This window comes from Athene cunicularia (assembly GCF_003259725.1).
Source record: "Athene cunicularia isolate RWA chromosome 3 unlocalized genomic scaffold, athCun1 chr3_part1, whole genome shotgun sequence".
Lineage (NCBI taxonomy): Eukaryota > Metazoa > Chordata > Aves > Strigiformes > Strigidae > Athene > Athene cunicularia.
The window spans coordinates 75,526,584-75,549,456 of NW_020799097.1; the positions used below are offsets into that span (position 1 = coordinate 75,526,584).

General features: G+C 35.1%; 1 protein-coding gene across 1 annotated transcript in view; it reads left to right on the forward strand.

The window, feature by feature from the left end:
- The window catches only part of QKI (QKI, KH domain containing RNA binding), a 123,158-nt gene extending 101,469 nt beyond the window's left edge, over positions 1-21,689 (forward strand). The window contains exons 5-8 of the mRNA XM_026845707.1: positions 11,383-11,470; positions 13,868-14,140; positions 16,766-16,840; positions 21,501-21,689. Of these exons, the coding sequence (XP_026701508.1) occupies positions 11,383-11,470; positions 13,868-14,140; positions 16,766-16,840; positions 21,501-21,517 (453 nt within the window). The 3' untranslated portion in view covers positions 21,518-21,689. The remainder of the gene's footprint in view (positions 1-11,382; positions 11,471-13,867; positions 14,141-16,765; positions 16,841-21,500) is intronic.
- Positions 21,690-22,873: the final 1,184 nt, after the last annotated feature.

Below are 22,873 nucleotides of genomic sequence, written 5' to 3' on the forward strand. Positions count from 1 at the left end.
GAGTTCCTATAGTGTGTGTGTGTGTGTGTGTGTATGTGTGTGTATATATATATATATATATATATATATAAAAATTGCTAATATTGAGATTTTTTTTCTCATTGCAATTGAGTAATCTTTTTTCAGAATGTAAGGGGTTTTTTTTTAAAGCACTAGTAGTAATTTCAAAACTAAATTACTGTTGCTGTCTCTTAATTTTAATATTAAGTATTTATAATTGCTCTTAAAATATGCAGCAGAATTAGATTTTATATACAAAGTTCAATATCATAAGAAATTTGTGTTACTAATTTATGAAAAATAAGTGGTTCTTATTTGTCAAAATCTGGATGTTAAATACTGACCTTTATGTATGTGTTAAACTCCCAAAGCTAGAGGTGCATATCTTGAAGCAAGAAGCTGGTTTAATTTCCTTTAACACGAGCAGTGGATCTTACTCCAGCTTCAAGTTCCTTTTTTTTTTTTTTTTTTCCCCAAGAACTATAATGAATAATTAAAATTAGACTTATGTATGTTTGAATTAATCTGGATGATTACACTGGAAAACTGTGACTGTTGAAAAAAAGTCAAATTATTATAATTTCTGCTATTCTGGAGCAGTTAGAAGAAACTGAATGATGTTTTATGATTTTTAACGATTGACTAAGAATCTGCTAATCTTTAGTTACAAAAGTTGCTAATATTAAAGGAATTGATTACAAAATGAAAATCTGATGCATGTATATTTTTCTGTAATACTTATGTCAAAAGTTTTTTGGCTAAATGTATGGTACTTTACCTTATAAAGCTTTTAAAATTATTTTTAATGCTAAATCCATGATACATAGAAATAAAATGATGATGCAAACTGATAGAAGAAACTTTCATGCCTTCCCTTGGCTCTCCTGTGTGACAGCATGAATAATTGCTCAGGGCTAGCTGGAGTCCAAGCTGCTTTTTGTCAGTTTTATCATCGAGTGCTTGAACAGCTGATGCTCTTACCTGATAGACAACTCAAGAGTACACACACAGGGCTGCTCCTCAGCAGCACATGTTCCTAATAGGAACCTTCAACAGCAATACCGGCTTGCCTTTTATTTTTGGGGCAGGAAGGGTTACTTGCCTGCGAGATAGCCACAGGTTGCAGCTCTATTTGTGGATAAGGGAAAGTGTTCAGTTGGTCAGGTGGGCCCAGCGGTGCAGCTCCTGGGGAAGAGGCACTCCTTAAAGGCCCTTTGTGCCAGCCTCTGCCAGGCAGCACTGAGTTCTTGCTCCTGTCTCTGGAAAATAAGCATTGGCTGGCCTCTAAAAGCTGAAAAGAAAGCTCAATAAATAGCAAAGAAAGCCTTCTCCCTAGCAACACACTGCCTTGAGCAGCTTGAGCCTTCAAATGGAAGGTCATATGATTGACATATTTGTCCCCTAAAGAGAGTGCACACAATTCGTTTTTTCACTTCTCTGTATTTTTAAGCTGTGTGAAAGCAGGTTTTAGCCAGCCATACAAGACAGGAGACTGGCTTGTTGGAATACTACCTCCCCCTCTTTTTGGACTTCATCAGCTCTTGAGAGCTCAAGAACAGGAGAGACATATGTTTAGAGTACCAGTAAAACGCACATAAGACATGTATGTGATATTATATTCAACAGAGCTGTGGGTTGCTTGTATACTTGTAAGCAGCTGGAAGTAATTGTGATCTTTCAGTACTCATTCACTTTTTTGCAGCTGTTGAGAATTACTGAAATATACATACTGAGTGCATAGGTCCTTTTACACTTTCAGTGTTGAGTTTCCTCAGTTGGAATAGAAATTTAAAATTTGGTTCAATTTTAAATGTTTGAGCATCTTACATTTAAAAAAAAACATTTCTGTATCTGGTACCTTTATACAGAGTTCTAAATTAAACGGTTATTAGATGACTCCTCCTTAGGGGTTGTGTGTGTATAGAAAAAGAGTGTCAACAAAACTGTGCATTTTCTATTACATTGAAAATAAAACAATTTATGCAAACATTTCACAAAAGAGAATGTATGTGAAATGTAGAAACAATTCTTTTAATCGCATTTAGCTGTTATAATTCTTGTTGAAGATTGTTGAGCAGTACTGCTCATCTACTCTTGTTGAGCAGTAAGTGTGACAGTTCAAGAAGCTATTGGAAGACCACTGCTCCCTGAATACTAACATTTTATAATTGGATAATCCTAAACATTCATGTTTTTACTCTGTATTGTAATACATGAATTTATTTTAATTAGTCTGTATTACCTTTTCAGGACATCTCAAGCTGAAGATAAAAATATCTTAAAAGTTACTACTGCAGCTTGAATTCCCATGTGGTAGTCTGCAGCCCTGAATCCTGTGTTTAATGAAACCCGTAAGAGAAGGTACACTTGAAAGATGTGTACTAATTCACAGCAACAGTCTTTGTACTCCTCCTGACCAGCAGTTAGTTTTCTTTTGTTGCTCTAAAAGAGACTTCTCATGTTCTTCCTAGGTTACTAAATTTGATATGAAATGTCATTTTTCTTACTTTATTTTCTGTGTGGGAACAGATTAAAAACATAATGGACATGTTTTCCATATGAAAACATGGGGTCATATTTCAGTACCATTTTGAGAATAAAAGGCTTTGTTTATGTACTAAAACCTTAGCATAGCTGGAAACAAAATCACCTGGCACTGGAGTCTCTAGAGTTTGCAACAAAATACTAGTTTTGAAACCCCTTAATGGGGTTTGTCCCATCCTGTCCCCCGTCCTGTCTGAGTTCAGTGTCTTTGCACTTAAAGGAAATTTACAGGCATTCAGAGTATCTAAACTCAAACTTTGAATAGAAACCTCTTGGGATGACAGAGGAAAAAATAAATGTTACATGTCAGGCCAGACTTACCTACAAGTATTTTAATTAATTGTTCTGTTGTTGTATTTCTAACAACTGCCTCTAATCTGTACCTGTTAGAACAACCACCTTGATCGTAGGTAGTTGCATAGCATAAGTTGTTTAAATTACTTTTATAATTCACTTAAAACTCAGGATGGGTTGAAGCATTTGTCACTATTTAAGTGGAGTGTGTCAACGCAGTCACATAGTGTTTGGGCACTGCTCAGTCTGCTCAAATGGCTACAGCTGGAATAAAGACCTGCATAATGTAGGTTGTGTTTGATTTTTGCTCTGTTCAGATTCCTAGGATGTTCATGGTACTCAGGATGTTGCTGGTAGAGTACCATATGCTGGAAATTCGTACCAGAGGCTTGCCTGGTAGTATCTCATTAAGCATGCATACAGTTTATCTCTTGCTTTCAGAATTAAACTAACCAGTGAGGAGGAATTTTGAATATCTAGCATTCCAAAATTAGAAATACCAAAAATAGTGTTTAGCTCTGAGAGGTTTTTTTAACTGGATTGCACATTGCTAAAAATAGCTCTAATGCTTTAGATTGCATTATTGATAGCTATTTCATTTGAATCTTGATACAAATGTTAGCAAATATCTATGTTAATAAATCTTAATGTATTTTAGTATAATTCTGCCTTTCTGAAAACATTTTAGAAGGTACTGTATAAATGTGTTTTTCTTTTTGGATTTTTGGGGGTTCAGTCTATATATATGTCATGAAAGATATATTGCTGTTCTGGAGCTTTATAAATTGCTGAAGCTGTTCTGTGTGGTATATAGAGGTTCTTGTCACTGATTTTATTAACACCATTAAAAGGCTGAGGTGTGAGGGAAAGATGAATGATAATACTAAAAAAAAGAGGCTAAACAAAAAGAAAATTCTGGAATTAAGTATTGTTGAATGTCTAGTACAATTGATCTAAGGGACCTTATTTCCTTGAAAGCCCAAAACCGTGTGATTTAAATACAAGCCTGTTACATCTGTCCTAAAGAAATGTTGGGACAGACATAAAAATCCCTTAAGGTCAAGCAGAATGCTACCGGTGATTCCCTCTGCTCCCCCCAATATATTAACAACTAGTACCCAGAGGGTATATGGTGAAGCAAGTCTGTACATTCCACTGATGCTGTATTTTGGTCTGGCTTATAAAATGCAGTTCATGCTGATTTTCTGTACCTTATCTGTATTTTCTTCTTGCAGAAGTGGAAAGTGGGGGAGGGAGGGCATAAGGACTCTCAAAAATATTACTGGTAAGCCAAGTATCGTGATTAAACATGGATATGTCAGATAAGGTGATGGGGAAGTGTAAAAAGATATACTGCCTTTACCCCTAGTGTATCTTTAACATTATGACCAATGAATTTGTCAAGTGAAACAGCACAGTCTTCTTTGCATATCATTTGAACTGAGAGCTTGCTTTGAAGAAGATAAGCAGACTGTATTGCCCAGAAGAAATAATGATGCTAATTTATCTTTGCCTGTCCTCATAGACATAACAGTGTGCGTCAGCATTGAAAAGGAAATAGAGAAATAACTGAGCTACAGCTTGCCACGTATTCAATGCTACAGTATTGTTGATGACATACAGGGCTCTAAAATACAGCTGATCTTAAATTAGTGATTTATTTTATTTTGTCTCAAAAGTATTTGGAAAAGTTACCTCTGATATAAGAATAGTTGCCAAATTATGGCAGAAAAGACCTCTTTGGCAAATTCTCCTCAGCATGAACAAAGCTGTGTTGTAGGCTTTCTGCTCCATTGCCATCAGAAGTGTATAATCAAGGATGAGAAATTCTAAGTAGCATAGGTTTATCAACAACTTCTAATTATCAATATTTACTTCCTGGGCATGGGAAAGTGGAAGTCTTGGAATTTTTTGAGGTGAAGGGTAATGATGGGATGTTTTCCCTTACACTGGGTGATAGAGTAGTTTACCAGAAGTAAAAGCCTTTACAGAAGTTAAATCTGATGTCTTGTAGTAGGTAATTGATTAATAGTTTAAGTACTCACATTCAGATTATTTTTAAAAGCTCTTTTTTGTGTGTGTTTTACATATGGTTACTTGTCATCTTGCCTAGTATCTCATTGCCATGGGTACTTCCAAACGTAGATTAGATTTTAAGTGTGTATAACTTAGCTTCAAGAATTCCAATGTATTTTAGCCTGCGATCTTTTATAATATATTTTATAATATATTGATGTCCGAGATCTGGGTTTTTTGTTTAGTATGCGTATGTCTAGGAATTTGTAGTATATTGTTTGTGAGGTTTTTTGTTTATAAATTATGAATGGAAGGTTTTTGTCCATGAATGGAGACATTCATGTGTAAAGGCTGTTTGACTGGTGCATGATATGTTAGGAATACTTACTGATCTACAAGTGAATTGCAGTGGAACATTTTTCTTTGTCAGGGAGATAAAAGCATTCTAGAGCTGGGAGAGTCCAGCTAGTATCACAGTGCAAGCCTCCAAGCTGCAGCTGTGCGGCTCTATAGCAGCTGGGTGCTATGGGAAGGCGGGGTGACAGACCCGTAAGCGGTGGCAGTGCCTCCTAGATAAGTAGGATAAGATCAGTAACAGTAAAATATTTCAGTGGTGCTGTTGTGTTATACCAAAATTTGTATTAAATCAATGAATTGAAGTTGGCTTATATAGATATGTAGTTTCAAGAATAATGAAAGCTTTTGTATTTATTGTATTTCCAGAGATGCTGTGGTAGGAAAGTTACGTTTATTGTATGTGGCAACTGTAACTGACTTTTCTATTTGGAGAAGTGTTTTAAGTACCTATTTTTGTTCATTAGTGTAATGTTCTTCCATAACTGCGAAGTTCCCTGCCTTTCTCTTTGGAGTGTGTGTAAAACTAGTTAATGCCTTACCTGTGTACTAAAAATGCAATGTGTTATTGGAAAAATTCTCTACATGAAGTAAATGTGGAGCAAAGCATATGGCCTTAGACAATATATGGCAGCTGGAAGAGGTCTCTCCGAGGGTGGCCAGAAAGATGACAGAATTTTGTTGAGTGTTGCTATTTAACCAGAGGTGGTGTGGGGCAGACAGGAAGGTCGTCTGTATGAGAAGTTGGTGAGGTGCTTGGAAGGTAAGTGCTGCTCTTTGGTGACCTTGCATTGCTGGTGCTGCCTGGTCATTCTTTCCATGAGCCTGGTGGGACAGGCCGGCTGCAGTTGTCCAGGGAAGATCAAGACTGATGTTTGGCCTTTGTATTTGCAGTTGATTTATCCATTATTTTGCTTCACCATCATTTCCTCTTCCCCCTTGATGCTGCTTCTCTGATCCTGAAAGGATAGCCCTGGAAACAGCTTATAAAGGACTGCTCCCTTAACCAAAGCCAGACTTGGGTGCATTTGGTGCAAAATAAAACCATCTGCAGCCTTTCCTAGGGTTGGGCTCAGTTCGGTTCATGAGAATTCAGCTGAAGTGCAGGGATTTGTGACGGAATTGTAAAAATATAATCCAAAATGCATGATGTTTGGAAGCTAAACTGTCAATGAAGGTCACTAACATCACCTAAATAAATGTATCTATATAATTATGAATGTAGGAAGAAGGTGTATTTGTTGAATTTTCCACAGAATTTACTTTAAAAAGAAAATAAACATTGTACAGGAAAGGTATATATGTTTGTACAGAAATGCTAAAAGCCTTCCCTGCCTGCCTTGGTAATAATGAGAATCAGAGTATGTTCTGAGACTTAGCTGGGTAAGACTGTAAGGCTCAAGGAGCTCTGTCAGGATGAAGATATCATACAAGTAAGTGGATTGTTTGGTTTGTGAATTAACTCAGCTGCAGTCACCTCCCGTATGGGTTAGTTGGAGTCTGGCAGCAGTATGGCAGGGCAGTATGGGCACTAACTGGCTCCACTGGATGTTAGGTCATGGATCTCTGCTCTGTAGCAAACATTACTACCTGATCCTTCTTTTAAGATAGTATCTTTCTTCTCTACTGTAATTTGTTATAGGGTTCTCAGAGTTGACTGTATACAATCTACCTGTTATCTCTGAAGACTGTTGTCATCTTTTGACGTCTTTCATTGACATAACACAGTGAATGCATTTCAGTTTGGAGTCTGTATGTCTGTCTTACACCTTGATACCGTATCTATCGTGTGTGTGTGTTTTGTGTATAAATAGGAGGTTAAACTGTGTAGTGCTCTTAAGGGCACACTATATGCATATGAGAATCTGAGGCATTTATAGTGCCTAATAATAGTTTCAGAAGCATTAGTTAAAAGAATTCTCTGAGGGTCTTGGGGTATCTGAGGTTGAAGTACAGCTAGAACATTGATATCATTAAAAAAATTGAGTGCTTTATCTGAGCTCCCTATTTCATGACATGAAACAAGCTCTTGCTAATAGTTTATTACTTACTGTATACCCATATGCATTATTACAATCTGCATAGTCAGTTTATTACATAACTGTTTCTTCTTTGTTTCCTCCAAAACAGACAGTATTGTTCAGTGTTAGAGACAGAATTGTGGTTTTAACTGAGCATCAATGTGGTCAGTGTTCTGTATTTCATTTGAAATTGTTTTATTTTTGGAAGTGTTTCCCCAGAGACTTCACATAGGTGGCACTTGTAATTGTTACTAGTGTTTTGAACCTTATGACTATTAATCCTGCTCTGAGAAAGATTAGAAAACAAGTTACTTAAAAATATAGTGGTCACTGGCATTTGATCTCCTTCACGTCTTTTTATTGCTAGCCCAAGTAGGGCTGAGCTGCTGTGAGGAGTACTGACTGTATGTTCACAAAACTATAATGCCAATTGTCCTTGCACTGTTGGCTTTGTTAGGATTTGCTGCTTGCATCTCTTCAGTATTTGTATTCAGTGAGCTGTTGCAAGTGCTTACATTTAAAGAATTATGTTTCAAGATACCATTTAAGGTTTTTTCTTAATCTGCATGTTATATTGTACATGAGATATACAAGGAAAGCACTGGAGATTTAAGAGGATGAGAGGCTTGAGTCAATCACTTGAGCTTCAACTTAGTAATGCAAATCTGGCTTTAAGTGACCTTATTGATGTTTGCTCAAAGTAGCTTCCTTTTGGTACAAATGACTGAGCTTTGTTGTAGCTATTGTACAGGTAATGTACTGTCCCTTTAGAGATTGCCTTTGTATCCCTGATGCAACCTCTCTTTGCTTTAACAGAGAGCGCCTGCAGAAATGCCTGGAGCTAAGATAGATTGCATCGGTGTGCCTCATTTGATCAGTTGTTAGCAACGGATAGAGAGGATAGGGCAGGCGAAAACATGCACCCATTCTCTAGCCCAGCTCCTGGAAATTTGAGGGTTTGGCTCTTGGTGAATGATGATCAAGTTAGAGAGATTGATACCAGGGAATGAAGGACATGACAGCATATCTGAAAGGGTCCTGACCACTTCTGTGACTTACGCCTTGAAGAGAGGTGGCAAGCGACCGTTAAAAGTTTGGGGTGTGAGGGGATAGCAGGATTTTGAGCAGTACTAGTAGGGTGGTGCAAATAGTTCTAAGCACCCATGTCTTGAGGAGATAGTATTGTATAATAAACACTGCCATCTTCTGGGAGGAATCGGAATGATGCCCTAGTGGTCAGCATTAAAGATGTTTTTGAAGTGGGGTGGGTTGTTTTTTTTTTGTTTGTTTGTGTTGGGTTTTTTCCTATCTAATAAATACTTTGAAAAACAAAATACCAGAAGTTGAAAGACAGTGTTAATGTCTAGTAATGCAAGTCCACATCCTACATCTGTGAATTATCGCTGATACAGTCTTTAAGGAGCAGTTTTGAAGTCTGTTTAAAAGAACAAAAGTTTATCAGCTGCTGAGCAGTACTCCAGAGAAGTAAATCTCAAAAATAAAAGTTAAGGACTTGGTCTACTTTGTATGCTGAAGTCCATTATTATTTTTGTAAACATACTTTGTAAAACCTAGGTAACTGCAAACATGTTTTCTCATCGGAAAGATAGTGACCTATAGGAAAATGTTAAAGATTATTAGTTTGTCTTCTATTGCTTTTAAGTTGTTATAACTCCTTTTTGAGGGGATGTCAGAGGGGGGGGAAAAAAAAGTTTTCTATCTTCAAATTATTGTCCTATAAATAGTTGCATTTGGGAAATATTCACTGTGATGCAAAATCTGGGATTAGAGTTACTAAAATTATCCTAGCAAGTGGAATGTAAGATTCAGCATTTACTGTGACTCGTTAATGGTGTCAGATCAATCACCTGAACTCTTATTTGGAGGAAGTGAGCAATTTTAGTAACATTAATGGAACTATATGGGAGACAAAGCTGACATGGTGAGAAGATTTTTTTGTTACACGCTTTCAAACAAATAACTAAAGAAACCCAAGCAAAAAGCCAATAACAAAGTATAACCGGGGTGGGCAGGGGAAAAGAGGAATCAGTGTTCAAAATTTTTATTGCTAAAATAAGTTAGATAAGGTATATTCAGAATGACAAGAATTTGTGGGTTCTGGATAGACAGATTTGGAATTATTTTTATTGCATCATGATTGTCTAGGTAATTTACCAGCAAAGATGCAATGGAATAATAGTTTCTTTAAAAAAAAAATGAAATTCTGTTACATGTAATTTGTAAGTCTGTTCTGAGTATGTCATATTAAGCATGCTATAATCAGTATGCTTTGTGTTCCAGAGCGTCTTGTTTTAATGACTGTGGAGTCTGAGGTTTCTGGATAGTACAATACTTAACTGTACAATTAATTTGTAGTTAAAATGGTAATTGAATGTGTATTTACTTTTTCAGTATTCGTGTTAGCTTGGTCTGTCACAGTATTTAATATATAAAGAAATTGTCTGACTTTCAGTATATTTTGAATGTTTAACAACAACATAAATTGTTACTGTGTATACTTTTGTGTTTACGTAAGCCCTCAGTTAGGACTTTCGTTTCTGACATCTGAAAGTAATTTAGTGTTGACCCATCTTACCATGTTGATTTTAAGTCGTTGATAAAAATCAGATGTTAAAGTTTCCATTGCAAGGGGTGGTGGTCCTTGAGCATACCTCACACTAAGTACTACACTTGCTTAGATACAATTAGAAAACTTTTTTTTTTGTCTTGTAATTTAGTAAATTACTTCTTCACAGTTTGGGAGTGATGTAGAACAGTATTTTGCTTCAAACTACCTGAAAAAATATTTCCATATACATTTGGAACACTGTGTGTATATAATCCGATTAACTCTAAAGTACTTTGAGACGATGTTTCACCGGTGCAGTGCTGTAATGGACACAAAGTTATTTAATAGGACCTTTTGGTTATTGGTGGTGATTACTATTCTTTGTGGCTTTTAATTCTGTATTTTTGTAATCGCTCATGCTCTTGGAAGTCCTAGTTCAACCATCTGTAAGAGTTGTAGTTTAAGACAGGTGGACAACTCTCTCTGAAATAAGACTTGAAGATTTTCAGAGTGGATATCACAGTATGTTACTATCCAGGTCCCCATTAACTTGGAAAATGCTGTTCCAAACATCTGGAAAACATTGTTTGAATAGACAAGATAAATAAAAATAATCCTTTTTAGCAAAGGAAGAATGCAATACAGCTGACATTGAAGCTACCCTCTTTTCCATCAGACTGAGAATTTCAGCAGTGGCTTTCAATACAAGAAGGTGGTAACTTAAAGTGGATGCTAACCATCTCTCTTGGGTTTCCTATATCTTATTTTTCTGTTTAGTAGGACGTAGACTAAAGAAATGGTAGTATTACTGGAAAGACAAGTCAGAAAATGTCTGGTCTTTAAAATTGTACTAATTAGAAATTTTTGTTGGTAACTGGAGAAGCAAGCTATTTTAGTGACTGCTGGGTAATACTTATGCAAGTTGCAGGATATTGATGGAGCAGATAACTTCAGGGAAGTAATTTACATTGAAGCAAAAACAAGCATAATGTATACGGTGTAAATAGTAGTGTTATCCTAATTGGAATATATATACATGTGCCAGAAATATGAATTCTGTCATATACCAGTTGTTGATGTCCTGTTTGGAAAGCCAGTCAAAGTTTGTTGTTTATTTTTAGTTTGGCCATCCCCACCCCCAGTAGTCGGTATTGACTACAGTAGACCAAGTTACAATAAATTGAAGTTGCTCAAAATTTATGGTGTCTATGCTTCCTCAAGCCCAATAATATATTTTTTTTAAAGATTCCTTTAGCGTACATGAAAACACTTACTAAAACTTTCAAAATTTCCTTAAACAATTTTTGTCAAACACAACTTACACTTAACTTACTTATTTTCATAATTTATGGTATGAGACTTTTTCAAAACTCCTTTAAGATATTTATCAATACCACTTAATGATAAACAACAGGCAACTTGCACTTACTTACGTAAGTAAGACAAAGCTTATTGGTTTTGTGACTAACAGTAAGCCGGTATTTTGCTTCGTTAAAACTTGAAGGCATTTTATTCTAGGTCTCTTAGATCTTGTGCACTAGTGAATTAATAAGCCTGACTTTCTTCCCATCTTTTCACACACAGGCAGAAGGAGAAGACAGCCTTAAAAAGATGCAGCTGATGGAGCTTGCAATTCTGAATGGCACCTACAGAGATGCCAACATCAAATCACGTAAGTATGTCATAAGCTCGAGGGTCAGTGCCGTAGTAATGTTTTCAGGTTTTGATTTCTAAAGCTATTTTTTAGCAAAGAGTAGCAACTGTGTTGGAGAATGGAAGGCAGTAAAAAACCAACAAAACAGTAGGTAGCTATTGCAAAAGATATTCTGGAGATAATTTATGACAGTTCCAGGGTTCTTTTGTTTGGGTTTTCCCCCTTTGTTTTTTTAAACAGTATGTCTGGGTTGAAATATTTACAAATATATAGTTTAAAGAAATTCAACCCTTAAGCTAGATTTTTCTATTTTACAGTCTTTTTTTTTTTTTTTTCATTAATACATGTAAAGGACAATAGACTTCTTTTCAATTTTATTTTAGAGATTTAATTTGAAAATGTTACAGATGTTCAGGATACTGTGAATACATTTTTCTGTATTATATTCCTTCCTTTCATCTTGCTTGCATGTGTCCCCCCAATGTTATGTTTCTCCAACAATTCATCAACTGATTTCACAGCTGAGTTCACAGGGATCAGTGATGTAATGAGCCATTTTTACAACTTCTTCCATTATATTTATGTGAAAATGCTTTTGCAAATGCATGTATGCACAGGTTTACACTTGAAAATTAATTACATACACGTACTAATGAGAGCTTATACCTATTATGTGTGATACAGATTATTTTCTCTACTTGAAAATCTAATTTCTCCTCCTGAAAGTATAGTTGTTGATATTGTTCCAAAGTAAATTTTCGCTGTAGCTGTGATACAGATGTCAAATGTAAGCACAGTTAAATCAGTCTTTTCACTAAGGGCCTACTGATATTTGCAAATTTGTTTCTCCACACAGTCACCATTTCAGTGTTGAACATGTTTAAAGGTTGGAATGCAGTTAGGTCAATTTGATAGTGCTTACACCAGTGTAATTATTCTGATTTGAAAAGAGACATAAGCAAGGGTTTTTACCACTACAATGGTAGTAGTAAATCTTTCAGCCCTAATGAACACTGTAATACTTAAAGCTAGATCAATTTTAAATATATTTTAGTTTCTAAAATATTGCTAATTTATCAGAAAAACAGCTTTCAAATTAGCCTAAGTTGATGCAAACTGATGCATAGAAGCCTTTATATTAATTTGGGCAATTTCTTTGTCTGATCTATTCTCACTGGTCTGTTGTATCTGGATAAGTGGGAAGATGGATTTTTTTTTTTAAATATTTTTTTACTAGAAATTTCCACACTAATATTCAGTTTTTGATAATAAGACAATGTCACTGTTTGTCTTTTTTAATTAAATTTTTTTTAACTGAAAATCCGAAGATGTAGAAGCCGTACTGCTTTATTTCCATTTAAGAAAGGACATGAAAATGTTTGAGGAGGGTTTTTTTAATTATACACTCAGACTGAGCACTTTTGTTTAAAAAATAAGAATAATTTTAAAACTACTAGTTTCAAATCTGAAATCAAATTCAAATCTTTTCAGACCACCTGTAAATCAGAAACTACTAGTTTCAAATCTGAAATCAAATTCAAATCTTTTCAGACCACCTGTAAGTCAGTTAAAGCAATGTAGATCAACAGTAATGCATAGAAATCTATAAATTATAACCCTTTAAGATTGACTGTTACCAGCTGATGTGTGTTTAACAAGTTGTTAGTTTTGTGTGCCAACAGGCTTCAAATAACACTTAGTGAAATGTGCTAGCACCATTTAAAACAAAACCAAGCACCTCTTTTCTTTAACCTAAGCAAGGCCACAGTGAACTTCTAATACAAAGGAAGTATTTTATTTTGGGGAATTTGATATGGAAATCACTTTTGAGTCTGTTTTAGTCATGCTAAAGTGGGAGAGGAGATGCATTGTGTTTCTAGGTCATCTTTAACTTCACTGATCTTGAAAATTGGAATTGTGTATATGTATGTTTAAGTACAATCTTAAGACGTGTAAAAGCTGTAGACTATGACAGCTCTGCATAACTGAGTATCTGTGGACTCTGTAGTTGCACTAAATTTTGTACTCTGTATTTGATTATGACAGTATTTTCCTTGTATCTTCTGCATGCATTTCAGTCTCATGCAGTCTTGATAGCATAAATGAAGAAATGTGGTCTAAATGGAGCTTTTGTGCTGTGTAACCTGTTTGAGAAATCTACCTCACTGTTTTACAATGGCTTTTTTATTTTGCATGTTCATACTTAATCACACTGGAAAATGGAAAGCTGTTTGCATTTGAATGGTGTGCTTTGGCACTGTGTGATCAGCGCATGTACTAATGATTTCCTTTTATTTTTCTTCTTTCCTACTTTTCCCCTTTTTTCCCATTCTTTCCACGTTTTGTACTGCTATCTCCACACTTTCCTCTGAATTTCTTTGCTTACTGTAGCAGCCCTTGCCTTTTCTCTTGCAGCAACAGCCCAGGCTCCAAGGATTATTACTGGGCCTGCGCCTGTTCTCCCACCAGCTGCCCTGCGTACTCCTACGCCAGCTGGCCCTACCATAATGCCTTTGATCAGACAAATACAAACCGCTGTCATGCCAAACGGAACTCCTCATCCCACCGCTGCAATAGTTCCACCTGGACCCGAAGCCGGTTTAATTTACACACCATATGAATACCCCTACACGCTGGCACCAGCTACATCAATCCTTGAGTATCCTATTGAACCTAGTGGTGTATTAGGTAAGATCTTTGTACACGTATGACTGGAGAGTATGTTGCCTGTGCTTTTATGATATTTACAAGGTAGAGGTCATGGGGCTCAAAGGAAAAAATTTGAAGCAACAGTCTTATCTCAGGTATATCAAAACTGCTTCAGAAGACTGCTGAAATGTTGTAAATCTTAAGCATTTTAAACATGCTTTTCATTATTAAATGTGTGTGTTTGGTATATTAATAAGATTACTGAAAATAAAACCTTAGCATTTGTATGACCCTAGATGGTTGATACATAGGCAAGGAAAAAAAAGTTGATGTTTATTATATGTCATTTGGGCTCCCATAAATACCAGATTTGTTTATGCTCTCTAGCATAAATTAATTTCCAGTAATTTTTGAAAGAGAGAACTTCTATTTTGCTTTAACTTTTTAGTAGCAAAACTGGAGAGAATGGAAAGGTCATTTTAGTTCGTTGGGAGTTTTTGTTTCTTTGGTACACAGCTGATGAATCTCTCTTCAGTGTCAAAAAATTCTGAATCATTTTGTAAGCAGAAAATAGTTTCAGTTAATAACTAAAGGGTGATACAATTAGCAACTTTACTGATGGTTTCTATTTATATCCATCATTCCTAATATTTAAGACCATTGACTTGCTCTGTGAAGGCAAGAAATATAAAGCAGCCATGACAAGTTAACTGGTCAATATGGAAAAAGCAGTTTCAGTAGTTTCATCCTTCGCTACCCCTTACAGAATCTAAATAATCTTTTCTCTTCAGCTTGTTCTGAATTGCATATGACCTTGGTGCTGCATAATGTTGATTTTATAGGACTTTGATCTTAATTTGTTCGGTGGCAGTTACTGATTTACACAAATTCTAAACATCTCTAATAAACACTGGACAATACAGTTCAAAGTCAGTATTTTGTGGAATGTATTGCAAAAAAAATCAGTGCTTCACTTACATGACAAATACTTTTGAGTTATCTGCATGTGTGCGTGTTCCCATGTTTGAGCAGTAAAAAAGAAAATATATTTCAGACTTCTGCCTTTGAGGATTAGTGAATCAATAATAAAAATTTTAGTAGGACAAAAATATGCAGTAGGTCTGTCTTTGAGCAGCTTATGGTTGTTGTCCGTTACCCCATAGCCAAAGCTCCTGAGCATGTGATAATGTCATCATTTATTAATTTTCCACAAACATGTAAATATTCTTCCCAGTTACTCCACCTCCAATCTGCCAGTCCACTTAAAATATGTCCTGGGGTAAAATCACAGTTACAGGCATCATCAAAGAAGCTGTCAGTTGCTGGTTAGTGGCAAACCCCTCTCCTGCATTCAGCTAATAGCAAGTAAAGAAATACATTAATACAATGCAGGGAACTTTGATTGCTTGCAGGATTTTCTGTAAAGAGAGAGGAGGGGAAAATTAGTCCTAAAATGGCATCTGTAACCATTGCATACTTTGGGCTTAGCTGTGAGAGCACAGGTGTATTGCTCAAAACGAATTTCACCAAGTAATGTTATTTAAAAAAGGAAAAGAGGATGGAAAGGAAGGGGGGGGGGCAAGAAACCCACACTCCCACTTAGGTGGCATAGAATCAATAACTCTTAATACATCTGCTCTATTATCTGAGCAATTGTATAGAGTTAATTGAATTAAGTCAGTTTTTCATTGAGTTTTATTTTGCAGTACACTAGTTGTCATTAATAGTACTCTATATTTTGTCCATTTTTGTGGTGGACCTTTAAGATGTCTTAAAATAATTCTGTTAAAAATGGGATAAATGCATCCCTATTAGTATTATTGGGGATATTGATGTTGGGATCAAATTTTAGTTGGTGACTAACTTTAATTCCCTTCCTTTTATCTTCAGGTATGGCTTTCCCAACGAAAGGCTAAGAATTCAAGAACGGTCTTAACTGATCCTTCATCAGATCTGAATTTTAACAAATGCTTAGTTTCAGCAGCCTTGAAAAAAGCTTGGCCTAGCAGTCAGTGACTTACTTGCACTTTTTTGCACATAGATTTAAAATAAAATAGTGCTATTAATTTGGATTAGCTCCTATTATTACAGAGTAGCTGTAATTTATGAGTGTATAGTGGTATACTGACTGCTAAGTGTTCTATATAGTGTTTGCTTTACTAATCACCTAATTCATTGCAGTTCATACTTATTGACTTAAATTTTAAAATCACAATCTGTAGGCTTGAAGAATTGCTTTAAAACTTTTTTTTTTTTGTGGTAGAACTGGAAGTGATCTTAAGGTTAGCAAATAATTGTCAGTATTAAAAGATGGCATTATTTAAAATAGTCCTGCTGCAAGAAAGGCACTTCAGTGAATATGTGACTAGTAAAGCTTAAATGTGCTTGGGTCTAATAGATTTCATGAAATACTGTAATTTTGGGATTGTAAATGAATGGATTAAACAGGTTAAGGCCAGGATGTTTAAAATAAATGCAATATTAATCTGCACAGATAAACTTCTTTTTAAGATTAAGATTTGAAACTACTGTGCCTTAACTTGTTGCTTTTCTTAAAATGAACTTTTGTAGTTAATGATCATTTAAATCCATTTTGATAAACCTGCTGTTAATGTTTTCTTTGAATGTTTTCTAACTTTGTCTTGGTAATTGCAATTTAACTAGGTGCGGTGGCTACTAAAGTTCGAAGGCACGATATGCGTGTCCATCCTTACCAAAGGATTGTGACCGCAGACCGAGGTTAGTTTAGTTCTGCAGTTCTTGTTTGTAAGAAGTGCTTTGAGTGTACATGAGATTTGCAACACCACAGCTGGTTAACCAAATACCCTGTTTTGACCCATTTATTATTTTTCACGAAAATATGAATAGTTAATATTTTAAAGCTGTGGGAATGCTTGTGTTTTTAAAAACATTTTGTGAACTTGGCTTTCCCAGCTCAATTAAATATATAAACTTTGTGATATATTTAATATAAATTCTATAACTGATTCCCTTTTAAAAAGTATTTAAAAATCCATCTGCATCAGGAAACACTATGAATTCAGTGCTGCAATGATTAATTCGGTTGTGTTCCTCCCCTCTCCCCCCAGTTTGTTCTTTTAATTGGTGTGGAAATATCAGACTGGTGTTGCAAAATAAAATGAATGGATGGTTGCTTAATGAGAAAGAAGTAAAGGAATAAATGCCTCCTGTCTGTGTCTGGAGAAATCTGAAGATTTAGATTCCTTTTTTTCCAATAAACTTTTGAGCCACTGTACTGTATATTATGAGGAGGATGCATGTTCTCAGATACCTGACTGAATTCAGAAAGGTAAGGGCTGTGAAGATAATACTTCAAAAGTTGTTTGAGGTTGACTTACTAAGGGTGGGGGAAGGGAGGGTGTTTTGGGTTTTTTTTGCCAAAATCTATTTCTTGGTATTTGCCTTTTGCTGCTAAAATGTGTAACCTGAAGGAGAAGCAACTTTTGAAGTTCTGTTGGTGAGATGACATCCAATATTTGGGCATCTCTCTTTAAGCCTTGAATGGAAATTAAATCTTCATTTTTCTCCTGCTCCTCAAGTGTAATGCCTTTGGACCCCTGAATGAAGTATTTAAGCTTATTGAGAAAAGTGATATTTTCGGTTTATTGACATTGGCTAGGAAGCAGTGTGTGGGCTGAATTCTTATCCCATCCCTGCTGCTGACTCACTGTGGGTTTCGGCAAGTCATTTAATCTCTCTGTGTATGTTTTCCCATCTGTAAAATAAGAATAATAATACTTCCCTACCTCACAGGGGTGTTGTGGGGGTTCTTGTTTTGTACAGGGCTTTGAGGATGCAAAGCGTTATGTGCCAAGTATTATTATTCCACTCTCATCAAAACCAGTGTTGTGCAGGCTTCCATGATACTGTAATATTCAAAAGCCAAATTCAGGTGACAGATCTGACATCTTTTAACATTGACTACACTTCACTTCTCACAACCTTCCATATATTAACTGCAAGAAACAAAACAGATTTCAGTCAATACGGTAAAAAGGGCCCTCCTGGATATTTGCTATATATATGTGTAATAATTCTATCTTTCATATGATCTTACGCTTTACAGAAAATGTAAAGCATAGTGTACATAGTGTAAAGACACTACTTAAGTTTTCTAGAAGACTGCTGCTTCTTTTGTACCACCACACACTATTTACAGCCCATTGGCTTGTTCTTATTTCTTGAGAACTCTTCAGTGGACAACAGGGTATAATCAGAATAAGGTCATAGCCCATGGTTACAAAAAAAAAAAAAAAAAAAAGTGGGGGAAAAAAGGAAATAGAAGAAAAAAAAGAAAAAAAAAAAAGATGTAAAACTATCTCTTGTCAAGAGTAATTAATTGGATGATAAGGATTTCATTGTCTTCGAAAGTTTGACCTGATGTTACAAAAGCAGTTTTTGCTTTCATGATCTGCAATGGTAGTTTCAGGTGAGAGGTGAGACGTGAGACTACCTTTTTGTTCAATTAGATATCTGTCTGAGACAACTAATAAATATAATGATAAAGCATAGGGGAGGGAAATACCAGTTTGTAGTTGAAGTTCGTTATTGTAGTGTTTACTCAATCTAGATTTTAAATACTTTGTGAAGGACCTAGATGTTTCATCTGGGTCACTTGTAAGTAATTGAAATTAATTATTTGTATAATTTCACCTTCTCTTAAAATACAGCCATTTTCTGTTAATGCAGTGTCCATGTCTAGCAATATTGGAAGCCCACTGTCTTAAGTAGCTAAATAAATACACATGGCTTATCTCCTGTGGAATAAGTCATGCATACCTCTCCTTTGCATGAAAACCATGCTGATACTTCAGAAGAATGTTATTTTAAAGTCTTATCTAAATAATCCCAATGTGTATTAAGAAACTTAAAGTTAATTTTACAACTGTACTTCGTTGTATTTTGAATTTGAAATCCTAGATTATCACTGCACAGATTTAACAGTTTCACGAAAGGTTTTGAAGAGAACTTTGTTCAGCAATAGAATAGTTTCTTTTCATGTGCTAAAGTTACACTGTACAATTAAAATACTATCAGTATTTACCATATTCACCCATTTGGTTATTCTGTCACCAATATAATTCTATACCTATAGCCATGAAAAACAATGTCAGCAAACCGAAATACTTTTTTTTTCAATGTGGAAACTTTTTTTTTCATATAGTTAAATGTCACTAAATCAATATTCGCATTCATTGGGTCTAAAGTTTTTTTAAAATTATAAATCAACTTTCAGATTACTTTGTAGTACTACTGCATTCACTTTTTAAGTAGGTTTTTATTCTTTGCATAGGGTTTTTTTAGAGGTAAGCACTGCATTTAAAGCAAGAATCCCCAAATGTGTAAATGTTTTACTCTTACAACTAAGCATTTAGAATTGGTGAAGGGTTGAAAAATATAGCTCATTTTAACTCAGAATAAACCCCCAGTTTATAAATAATACAAATGAATTTGATGCATATAACAGAGAGACTGACTGATTTAATTGTAATAAACTGTAAATGGTGTTGCACAGTTGACAAACCTGTGTGTACTGTAGAAGGCCAGAGACTTGGCAGAGGATGTATCACAGGTGTACTGGTATTTTTAAAAGGTAGCTTGCTCCACAAGAAATATTAATGCTGAGAATTTTCTTGAATGTTTTATCCAAACCAACTGTCACATAATTTATATATAAATTTTAATACCATTTAATCAGAATTGTAATCAGTATCAAAATGCTTTAAGAGTCTGTTTCTAGTATACCTGTAAAGTGGTGAGATTGTGCCACATAAAATATTTATTTTTATTTTTGCTTATTTTTGAAACAGCTGGTTTAATGTAAAGAAATCCCACTTAGCATGATTCTGAAAAAAATCAGGGAGTATGTGGTCTCATTTACGTTACAGTAGTAATTTTTCATAGAGTTATGAACTGTATCCTAAATGATAGGCCATTTTTATTATGTGAAAGTAAATCAGCCCATGAGAAAGATTGCTAAATCAATGCTATCTGTGAATATTACACCTACTGGACTTCATTTTATGTAATGGCACAAATCTGATTTTGCACTGAATACCTTTCTCACTTTCATCTCCTCTGCCTTAGTCAAAGTGGCAACAGTACAAAAACTTTATCAACCTCAGAATTTATTAGCTATAATTAAGCTGTTGAATGAGTCTTAAAAATTATATTAAAAAAAAAATCATACTACTGTTAAGTGGACCAAGTTTGGTGAAGGAGAATGTGAGAGAATGATTAAAAGAAGGAACAGCTCAAGAACATTGGGAATGATAACTTTCCACTTGAGAACTTTTTTATGTTTTACTGTAATTTGTTTGTGTTTTTGGGTTTGATTTTTTTGTTTTGTTTTGGTTTTTTGTTTTGCAAAAGAAAATAGTATTTACAGGTGGCTTCTTTTAAAATATAAAAATATAAAGCAGGAATGTATATGAAATGTCAGATTTTATTGTATTTGCAGAGTATTAGCTTTGAAAATGAATAAAGAGAGCTGTTTGTAGTTTTAAAATGCCTTATTAGTATCAATTAGATATTTTCTCTATTTTTTGATGTACTTAGAGCTTTTTAAGTATAGACTTTAAAATGGCAGGACTTTTACAGTGTTTACATGCAAGTGCATTTTATAAGTGTCCTATATGTGTAAAATAGTATTTTGAATGGGAAAATGCTGGCTAAAGTAGCAGGCTGAGCGTTTTCCTGGTTCCCACGATGATGCCTACGTTGCTAGACTACAGTTTAGTATTGCTTTGTATCATGAGGCCAAGAAATTCCATGTTGTTTGTAAATAGAATAAATGAAAGGCAATAAAAAATTTATTGAACAAAAACCCTTTGTTTGGCCCATAGTTTGTTGAACCAAATTGTTTCTCTAAGTCCAGAATTCCTTAGATGACTCCATTCTTTTAACAACCAGTTATTAATAATCACATCCATCATTAATAGTTGCTTTAATGCTTGCACCTGGGGAGGTACTAATGCTTAATAGCAGTCAGATACTGATGCTGTGCACTGACTGTTGTTCCAGAAATCTTCTGCCCAGTTCCAAAACTGTTCATCGTTTTTTGTTTTCCAATTTCCTTCATCGACTGCTACTAACCATTAGTCATTAGTCGTATTTTATCTCTATTTCTCCTGTTAACCGGTTTTGTGGGAGCGGGCTTCTCCTTCACGTGTCCAAATCATGATGGAGGGCTGTCATGATTTTAATGCATTCTGTAGATGGTGTCGATCAGTATGTCAGAATTAAACATGCTTGTTTTTTTTATTAGTTGTGATTAGTTTTCATGTTGTCATTAAGCCGTCACTAGCTGGAACTAATCTCTTCTCTATCTTTTCTTTCTTTTTTTTGTTTTGTTTTTTTTTTGTTTCTAACCACCCAGCCGCCACCGGCAACTAACCTATGACCTTCTGACCTCTGAACTCTTCACCCAATGATGACCTGACCATGCCTGCCTGCTGATCAGTTAACTGGTAAACGCCTTTGCTTGCCTGTCTTCAGTGCAGCGAGCTGGGGCACTTGTCCGTTCGTCTTACCATCTAACAAAACAGACAAAGAAATTGTTGTCCTCCAACTCCGCTTTTTGTTGTTCTCCTGTTTGGGTGAAAGTGGTTCTAGAACCTGCACTGAATAGTAGTAAAGCAATAAGGTCCAACTCATCCCTCCGCACTGATCATCCTCTAGTGTCCTGCCCCAAGCGAACGGTAAGGAGGCCTCGCACGAGATGGAGACAGATGTCCCTTAACTACCCGATGACAGAGGCAGTTACTGTGAGAGACTTCTAGGAATATTTTTCTTCTCAAAAAAAAAAAAAAAAAAAAAAAAAAAAAAAAAAAAAAAAAAAAAAAAAAAAAAAAAAAAAAGTCAAAGCTCTCTCTGAATGTACTGTGTGATGATGCATCATGCATGAACCTTTGGTCAGGGATATCATTGGGGAAGGGATTCCAAAAAGTATTCAAAATTTGATATGCTGTTTAGTCACTACCGGTGCCCTCAAAGGGCAGACGTTGCAGCCTTTTTTCTATTGCCTGCCAAATTGGACGTTTTAAAGGAAAGTGTGCCATGAAATGCAGATTACAATGACTTTTCAGAACTATGTTAATGCAGAGAACAAAACAGCAACACTATTAAAGCAAATCTGAGTTTAAATTATTTTAACCATATTTTAATCTCCTCAGAAGATTACATGAGAACAAGGTACATGCATTATGTGTCACATTACTGGGCAAACTGTTCAAATATTTTTTTTAAAACTCCCTGTATAGAAAAAAATTCATTAAGGATGTAAAAGCCATGCTTGCCTATTTGCTGTATACATGTAATGAAATTGTAGATAAAGTGTAGTGCATTGAAACAAAATGAACAAAAAAGTAGATACTTTTACTATACAAGGGTGCTGGTGCAGAAAAAAAAATATATTTTTGGAAATGTAGCATTTTATACTTTCAAGTGTTATAAAAAAAGAAAAAAAGAACAAAGAAACCCTTTATTTCATTAAATGATTTTTTCTGGTGGTTGTCAAGAAACAAAAGACCAAAAGAGCCTTTTAGTCTTTCTTTTTTTATTTTTTAAGTATTGGAATAAGTCTAAAGAAAAGGAAGTGCCTTATTTTCTTCATGGTCATTTAGTCAAATGTCTTGTATAATCAGCTTCTCCCTCAGACAAGTTACTGCATGCCACTCAGTCGCCCAGTATGTGAAAGAAGCTGTGAGGAAAGACAAATGATGAGTTGACCATATTAATTACCTGATTTTT